The 9,860-nt window shown below is 40.6% G+C and overlaps 1 protein-coding gene across 1 annotated transcript in view; it reads right to left on the minus strand.

The window, feature by feature from the left end:
- Nucleotides 1–9,362, minus strand: part of kcnip3b (Kv channel interacting protein 3b, calsenilin) — a 126,375-nt gene extending 117,013 nt beyond the window's left edge. The window contains exon 1 of the mRNA XM_030737992.1: nucleotides 9,232–9,362. Within this exon, the coding sequence (XP_030593852.1) occupies nucleotides 9,232–9,237 (6 nt within the window). The 5' untranslated portion in view covers nucleotides 9,238–9,362. The remainder of the gene's footprint in view (nucleotides 1–9,231) is intronic.
- Nucleotides 9,363–9,860: the final 498 nt, after the last annotated feature.

Genomic DNA, 9,860 nt, shown 5'->3' on the forward strand with positions numbered 1-9,860 from the left:
AAAACAAAACAATAAAGATTAATGATAAAAATTGCATTTCTTCTGTTTTCATTCTAACTGCTGCAATGCAAACCTTTATTGCCTCTCAAGTTACTTTTTCTTTTATTTTTATTGTTCAGTAGTGGTGGGTGGATTGATCCAAATATCGATAATATCGATACCAATATTAGTATTGATATTGATCAATACCAGTGTAATGAGACTGACACTTAAGGTTCAGTTTCTCTCCTGTATGCAGAGCTGCAGTTTCATCAAAGATGCGAGCTGACTGTTTAAGTGTCGCTCCTGTCACAGCACAGAGCAGGCACACTTTGCTCCTCCCCTCCCCACAGTGTTTGAACGTTATACTGTCACGTGACACGTAACATATTTTACTTGGGGGAAAAAAGGAATTTGCTTTAAATGTATTTTAATGTTGTGGAGTAAAAATTTTGTACAGCTTATTTATTTAAGAAAAATCCAGAAAATTAGTGAATGAAGGGATGGTTTTTATTACATTTTGTATTATACTTTCTGAACACTCTACCTGATTTTTTTTTTAAATTTGTTCTTGAGTGATCATTTGGTACACTTTATTTAAGAAAAAAAATCCAGAATCACAGTGTATGGGGAAAACTGTTTTGTTACTGTTCTATTGTTTCAGAACAAAAATTTTTATTTTGATAAAGTATTTTCTATTTACCTATAAACTTTGCCCAATTCTATCCTGGGTTTAACTAATTAATGATCCAAAGGGAAAAAAAAATTAGGAAACACTTGAAAATTCTTCATAATTATCTAAAAGTATGGGCATCAGTATTGGCATCAGTATCGGCATCAGTATCGGCGATACTGGCCATGTATTCACTTGGTATCGGATCGATACGAAATCTTGCAGTATCGCACGCCACTATTGTTCAGCACTCCTTTGCAAAACTCTGAGGGGCTCTAATTGATCCACAGGGCTGCATCTCAAAGCCTTAACCTGATTTCATACAGAATGAAACTGAGTGTACACACACATACACCAACACGCCCACAATGGAAAACAGTCATTTCATTAGCTGCTCATTTTAATATTTATTGTGTCTCTTCTCCCTGGATGTCTGCGCAAATCTGTTCTCAATCGCTCTATCTCGTCACCTCTTCATTCCTTCCAATTTATTTCACAGTCAATCACTCCCGTTCCATCTCTCTCCCCACCTACAGGGACGCCTCCCCCTCCTCCCCCCCACACACGTAATGTCACCTGTCACCAGGCTCCTCTCCAGGTGAAGCAGAGAACCCAACTGGGATCTAAACAGAAGGGAATGCCGACTCAGCCTCTGCATGCCCATCTGTGCTCGCATATGCAGGGAGATAAGACGAGCAGGCAGGAGGAGGAGCGTGGTGACGAAGACTGACAGCACAAAAGGAGAAGTACAGCGAATGCTTGTTAAACCCTCGCACATAACCCATGCGAGCTTCCAGCAGAGCGAGATGCTCTTAAATCTCTGCCTTGCATTTGTGAAGCAGCATGAGAACAACACGGACTCACGGGGAGTTGGTTCATTTTGTTGGCTTAGTGTGTTGACAAATAACATGGCAGAGACTGGCTCCAAAAATAGGAAACACCTGAAGCTATGAAATCACTGGGAGCACTGGCTGTGCTTCTTTAAATAAAGGAAAATTCTCCTAATTTAAAACATCTAAGTGACAAAACTGCTGGATAACACCCTCTGTGTTCAACGTGAAAAGACTAAAACTGCCATCAGGGTTAGGAAACAGCAGATCTGTACAAACAGGGGAATGTGGAGTTGTAAAAGATATGTGGGTTTGGTCTAATGAAAAGAAAAATTAAGCTGCGTTATGAGTGATGTAGGATCTAAAGATCTGATCCATATCAAATCAGTCTCTTGAGAGTCCTCCAACTTTATGGAGAAGAACTGCTGAGCACTGCAGCAGGGGGTAAAAACTCCCCACATATCATCACCCTATTAAGTTGTTCATTCAGTTGTTTTTATAGCAAATGTGTCATGAGCTCTCTTTTGGTCTTTGCCAACTCAGTATAGATCCTCAGCTGCTAAACGCTCCACTATGCCCACGAGCTTGTTTGATACTAAGCTGGAAGTGTACAGATGGTTTCATTCATGTTATTTTTTTGTTTTTTTAAAAAAAAAACTTCATGCAGTAGCTGGAAACCATATTAATAAGACCAGTGAGACTGGACTAAAATAGCAACATTGCATTTGTAAAACAAAAATAACGAGCTGAAATGACGCTAAGGAGTTCTACAGAAATGAAGGAACATGCAGAGCCTGGTGGCAATTTTTTTTACTATTTTGTTGCTATGACGCCCCCATAGTACATATGTCATTTAATCATGTTAATGTACATTCATGCAGCTTTACATCATTAAATGACAGCAAATTGCAGACTCTTTGTCTTCATTTGTTTTGCCTCAAGAGGAAAAGGCACAGCATTGTTCCCATGTCACTAACGTCTTTACATTTAACTGGCAAAGATCTCAAATCGCAGCTTTCAGTCACGTGATTGCCACATTAGTATTGTGCCCAAATTATGCTCATAGTCACACACAGTCAAACAACACATCGGGACACCATTCATAATAACAGACAGAAGGATATATCAGAACACCGTACTGAAAAACAGCCAAATGGGAGGAAGTAAAGCTGCACTGATACAGATGTGTTTTGTCAGCTCAAAGCTCCACATGGACAATCTGCCAAAATAGTAACCTCGGGAGGTCAGGGCTTAAAAAAAGACCATGACTTGGACACTCTGTTGGACAGACCTCTCTTCATTTTATCCAGCTATCAGTTAACTTTTGTTATACTCATTTCCTGTTGGAGTAACCTTATTTATCTCACACTGGACCTTTGTGTAGGCCCTCAGTTTCATCCTCTGTCTGAAACAAGCTATTTTAGCTCCTCCTCCTTTAAGGCAACCTTCACCTTAAAACAGCTCTCTGCTGATTGGCTGCCTTCTTCCAAACAGAAGGTCTGAAAAGGAGGTTTGAGGGACTGCTGTGGTTATAGCCAAGAGTGTATGCCTGAAATGATCATAATATTGATATCCACTCTCTCTGACATTAAGATCCAAAAGTAAAAGTTATGTTTAAAGAAGCTGAACTCATTATTTGAAACTTTTGGCCACTTTTAATATGAGTTTCCACCACTGTAACAGTATATATAAAAGAAAATACACCAATCAGGCATAATATTATGAGCACTGACTGGTGACGCGAATAACACTGATTATCTCCTCATCATGGCACCTGTTAGTGGGTGGGATAGATTGGGGAGCAAGTGAACATTTTGTCCTCAAACTTTATGTGTTAGAAGCAAGAAAAATGGGTAAGTGTAAGGATCTGAGCAAGTTTGACAGTGTGATGGCTACACAGTAGTCACCAGCCATTAAAAGTGGTACAGTACACGAAGGAGCAGTGGTGAACCAGCGACAGGATCACTGTTGCATGTGGGGAGCAAAGGCTGGCCTGTGTGGTCCAATCCAACAGACAAGCTGCTGGAGCTTAATTGGTTCTGATGGGAAGGTATCAAAATACACGGTACATCACAGTTTGCTGCATATGGGGCTGCATAGCCACAGGCCAATCAGAGTGCCCATGACCCCTGTCCACCACCAAAAACACCAATAATGGGCATGTGGACTGGCACCAGGCTACGCTATGAGAAAAAGGCAAGCCAGCGGAGGCAGTGTGATGCTTTGGACAATGTTCTGCTAGGAAACCTTGGGTCCTACCATCTATGTGGATCTTACTTTGACACAAACCACCTACCTAAGCACTGCTGCAGACCAAATACATCCTTTCATGGAAATGCTATTTCCTGCTGGCTGTGGCCTTTCTCAGCAGGATAATGCCACAAAGTTAAAAATGGTTCAGGAATGGTTTGATGAGCACAACAATGAGTTTGACCTCCAAATTTCCCAGATCTCAATCCAATCGAGCATCTGTGGGATGTGCTGGACAAACAAGTCTGATCCATGGAGGCTCCACCTCACAGCTTACAGGACTTAAAGGATCTGTTGCTAACATGTTGGTGTCAGATACCACAGCACACCATGTTCATGCCTCGATGGATGAGGGAGGCAGCAAAAGAGACCAAGACAATATTAGGCAGGTGGTTGTAATGTTATGTCTGATCTGTCTAAGTAAAATCATATTAGGTCCACTTTAATCTTTGTGTTTCAAAGGTTATTAACTATTTTCTTAATTGGGTCTAAACCCAATCAAAACACAATTATGATAACTCACTACACAGTTATATAATAGTCAGATAAATGTACTGATTTTATAAAGCATGGACAAACAATGTCATGTTGCCAACAGTGTCAAGAGATCAGAAAACACTCATAAATATTGTTCCAAAGGATGATGACGACTAGTGCATTTTATTAATTTGTCTTTTTCTTAACTGGTTTGTTTCCTTTTAGTTTTCTGTCTCTTTTTACCTAAAAAATAATTCAGTGAGATCCTATCATGTATGCATGCAATACCTCTCCTTTTCCTTGTGAAGTCATTTGTCAAATAAATCAAATCAAATCGCAAACTGGATTTACAGCATCTGAGGCAAATAAAAAAGGGATAAAGTGTTAATGCTTCAGAAATGAACTTGATTCTGTTTTCAGATTTCTGCATAAAATAGCAGACAGAACTGTAACCTTTACTGTACGCTGACAAAAAATATCTACATTACTGTTTATGCTGTTGAGATATGGCACAGTGTGGCTCTGTATGTGAAGTCAGCTGCATGATGAAGAAAATATGAAATATGAAAGCGGGCTGATGGTCGACAGCTGATACTATTTGTGTCCTAAACGCTTCAGCCTCTCAGTATGGCTGTCAGTGCGAATCATTGTGTCTGTGGGAGGATAGCACATCCATATGGACTGCACGCTGTGTGTGTGTGTGTGTGTGTGTGTGTGTGTGTGTGTGTGTGTGTGTGTGTGTGTGTGACAGAGAAGAGCAAGAGTGAGTCGTATATCGATGTGTGAGCCTGCATGTGGAGAAAGAATTAATCCTCTGGGGAGGCTCAGAGCTACAGAAGAACCATGCTTCAATTATCAGCCCCTCCTCCTTTACACGCGCGCGCGCGCACACACACACACACGCACACACACTTCAGTTGCTCTCAAATATATCAGACTGCCTCATTCTTCTTCAGATAGGTCGATAAAAATACTGATGGACAATAAAGATACATACTAATCAATGATTGACTTTGCATCTCACTGCTTTTTCACTCATTTAGGTCAATAATACTCTGCTTTGCTCTGTGTGTGTGTGTGTTTAACTTCCTTATAATAAAAGCTATGGTAATTATATGATAAAAGGAAGACTGGAAAAAAAAGAAGAAGCAATTTTCATGGCAAGATAAAAAGTTTTCTGTTTTTGTGTTTTTCTGAAGCTCTTCTCTGTGTTTGCAGACGAAGTCTGATCAGAACTGTGCGGTGCCCATCCATGTTCCCACTTTACAGGATACAGTTACCGGACCTGATAAATTATTTAATGGGTCTAAAACTTCCACCCCACCTATTGAGCAGGTGGGTGCCGCAGACACAGTATCAGGTGTATCACGGTGCACACTGGGTTTCTGTATTTATGAGGGTCGGTGTGTTGCCGTCAGCCTGTCTGCCAAAGAGTCACTGATCTATGCAGGCTTTAGTGTGACCGCTATGAATTTATGCTATATATGAACATATGCTCTCTTAAAGGAAAAGTCCACTATAAATTACTTGTTTTGTGGTCTTTATCTGCAATACAGGAGTGAGAAGGATTTAAATAAAATACTTTAGACAGGGAGAAGTACAACTGTGGACTGTTTTCCATCCCAAACCCACAGAAGTTTGTTTCTTTGACTTTGACTTTGAGTTATTAAGTAGAAATTTTGAGAGTCGTGTTCTTCTTCCTTTCCATCCACACAGCATATTGGGCAACAAAGGATCTCCATTGATCACGGTCAGTGGCGAGGTCCTCAGCTTCATCCCAGGAGACGCTGAGGGCTTTGAGGTCATTGATGAAGGTCCAGCGCCAGGTTGATCGTAGCTGTCCTCTGGGATTTGGCTGTTGTCCACGTGGATGATGTATCCAGCAAATGTCAGGTGGTGGAGTCTGATGATGATGATGCTGAGACTGGACAGTTTGCTCTGACATAGGACTTCCTCATTTGTAATGTGGCATAAATAGCCATCAGGAAGATGATTGAGGCATACAGCTGAAGCTTGATGTTCATCAAGATGGATGCAGATGACCAGATATTTTGCATTTGTTGAATATTGGAGGCTTTGCCAATGCAGTATTTGACATTAGTCTCTGCAGCTCCATTCAATTCAATGATGCTGCCAAGGTATGTGAATTTCTTTACTTCCTCTAATTTCTGTCCACTGTGCTTGACTTTTAACTTTTCAGCGCTGATTTGGAAAAACCTTGCTGGACACTGGTTTTGATGGCAAAGAAGTTGCTGTAGCCCGTGTCCATCTTGACACAGCAGTTGGGATGGCGGTACAGGGACTTAAAGACCAAGATGAACTTTAACAGGATGCTGTACAGGTGTAGAACTCTCCAGAGCAACTCCCAGTGGATGCCACCGACACTGATAACACAACAGCAGCAGCTTTTTTACGTGCACTGCGTCTGCACACAGGCAACAAGCACAAAGAGGTAAAGTCGTTATCAAGACGGTGAGCTCAGGTGGAGTGAAAGGAAATGTTTTTCTAGCATCCAAAACAGCAGCGCTTTTTCCTGTAATCACCATTAAAACCTTTACTGGGAAACAGCAGGAGGTCCTTCATCAATCACCTGATCAGCAAGTGTCAACGTGAAAAAAACCCAAAAAACTTTGTAGCTGCTCCACTTACCACTGTTTGCTTCACACAGCAAAAAACTGCAGTAAATCTACATAAGTTAAAATATGTAGATAAACTGTTAATAAGACAAAAGTATTTCTTATCTAATTACTCGAATAATCTATGGAAAAATCGAATACTCGATTACTAAAATAATTGATAACTGCAGCCCTAATTCAGTCCATCTCACATGAGCTCAGGACCAGAAGAGATGATGTTTCTCAATCTCTTTTTCCTTTTTGCATGGTAGAATTTTAACAAAGCTTTTTCTTAGGTGTTTTTAAGCCTGTGCACTGCTTTTCACTACAGAATCATGTCTGTTTTAAATGCAGCGCTGTCTTAGGTCCTAAAGATTACAGCCAGTTTATATTGGTTTTCAGCCTTGTCTCTGTACTGTAGATAACAATATCCTCAAGTTTATTCACCCAGTCATTTTATTAATTAACTGCAATAAATATGCTCCACCAGGTGTTTTTATTTCACAACTTTTTTTGTTAATTTAGTGGTGGAATCACATTCAAAATGTGCATATATTTTTCAAACATCCAGAGTTTCTCAGTTTCAGCATCATCTTTATATTATTTTCAACTAAATACAAATGTATAAATGTATATAAAGCTTTAAATGGTGTTCAAAACATTTTTAATGCTGTGATACTGAGATAATTTCCTAAAACACCAGACCATGTCAGTTTTAAGCAAACATTACTCAGGCATAAAAAACGGCATTAAAACAAACCAAACAACAACAAGAAAAAGTAAAATCAAATTTGTAATGTGGCATAAAATATATAAAAATGTCAGGCTCACGCTTTCTGACAGGCACTCTGGTCTTACTGAAAGTGACTCAGTGAGAAAACAACTACCACCAATATTGATCATACAGTCATTCTTCAACAAATAATAAACTGAAGTGAGTCAGCCAGCGAAACACCAGGCATCCAGCTCCCGCACAGCATGATTTAATTTAAAACACCTGCGTGTCAATAGTCAGAGAGAAAGGAGAGATCAAAATGATGATGGAGCGGTGCTGCATCAGTTGACCTACAGGAGGTACCACACTGGTGCAAATAATAGATAAATGCAAAAAAAGCAAAAAGACAAGCGTTGCTTTGTTAATGAAATGTCAGAATTTGTTGTTTTTTGTTTTGGGTCGGTTTTTTTTTTTGCATTTTGCATTTTGTGTCACTACATTGGATATTTCTCATCTTGAACATTTCATCTCATCTAAAAAAAAAAATGCATCCATTCACACACATTTCAGCTCTCCATCTGATTTTTGTGTGATTCACTGACCAATTTACTTACTTATTGACTCACTGAGTGACCAACGATGAGCATCATCAATCTCAAAGAGGCTCTGCACTGTCCTCATGCTTTTACTCCAACCTCCAATCACAATCTCACCACTCAGAGCTGTATGTGCTCCTGCAGATGTGAGGCGTTTGTGTGCTACCATCAGCTGCTGTCTCACATGATCAGAATTTTATGTTAAAACAATTACACAGATGTTGCAACTTTCTGTCTCCTGGTGAATGATGTGCATCTAAGTCAAAATGAGCTGCTTTCCTTTCTTAAAGGATGGTTAACCGTCAGGTTGCCCTTGTTTTCCAGCCCACCATGAAAGAAAGATTCATAAAGGGAGAAACTTGTTCATTCTGGGAGAATTAATGAGCACTGCCTTGCAAGGTGGTGGAAGTCACTTTGGGGAGGCTGGGCTTTCACTTTACAGTCTATTACCTCGGATTTAGACTCAGAGGCTGCTTGTTGTTGAGGTCTGAGCTCCCAAATTGATTCATCAGCATGGAGGAAAACACACAGCGGCAGAATTACAAACACAATCTCACTCTCTTGTTAGAATCCCTGATTTGAGGCAGACCCTTCAGATCTTATGGCAGACCAGATTAGATTTGAAGTCACGAGTGAATCACATAGAAGAGGTCTGTCCATCTCACGCACACAGATAATCACATAAGTAAACCACACATTAAAAAAAAAAAAAAAAAATGATGAGAGGGAGCAAAAGTCGCGGTGGGAGACGTGATGCCAAGTGACACTTGCTGTCTGCAGGATTTCTGCTGCGCGCTAAAAAGCGAAGCGTCTCCTCCACAGGCAGCTTCCTTGGCTGCAATTACATAACTTCACTCCGAAACTCAGCTTTCGGCAAAAGTGAGAGGAAATGAGCCAATGAGGACCGCGGAGAAAGCTAAAATTTTTCATTTAAAAAAGCAATCAAGCCAACAAGTAGCCGGGAGAGGAGATGCCGCGCGTTAATTCAACTTAAGACGCGTTTTTGCTTTTGCCACCTGCAGAAAATCATTTTTTCAGCTCCTTGCTTTGTCAAAATGCCCGAAAAAAGAAACGGATCATTGCATTTATGTCTTACCTGCATGCTTTCCTTTGTTGTAACGGCGCCAATGATGGCTGATTTCTGCAGAGTGTGTCCTCTCCGTGCGGACCCTCAACCTCCGACTGCCGCTCCTCTGGATGCGAAGGAATGCGCGCGCACACACACACACACACACACACACACACACACACACACGCACAGAGTGAGCCACGGAAAGGGAGGGGGTGGAATAAGGGGTGCACCCGGAGGAAACAAGTGGACGTACAGCCTGACGATGGGAAGTCAACAGGCTGGCGGGGGGTTTAATTCTGCTGCGATGTTGATGTCTTAAATATCATAAAATGTCGCAATACATATGCAGAACATTTAAGACACATTCTGTGATAGCATGCACTTTTCTACATGCCTTTTCCTTTGGGGTTGATAGTATTGCTACTGCATTGCCGTTTTCAAGTCGTAACTAATTGCTTCATCACATTATTATGTTTTATAGAAGGCATTAATTAACTTTTTGGTTGTCCGGTCCCTCCAGAGGACTGATTGACATCCTGTCTGTGACGCACTTACAAGCAGAATATACGCACCTTACTGTATATAGGCAGTGAAACTGCGAGGATGTTCAAAGCCTATATTAAGATATTTGTCCACATTTTTACATTATCGAG

The sequence above is a fragment of the Archocentrus centrarchus genome, chromosome 9, assembly GCF_007364275.1.
Source record: "Archocentrus centrarchus isolate MPI-CPG fArcCen1 chromosome 9, fArcCen1, whole genome shotgun sequence".
In the NCBI taxonomy this organism is placed as follows: Eukaryota; Metazoa; Chordata; class Actinopteri; order Cichliformes; family Cichlidae; genus Archocentrus; species Archocentrus centrarchus.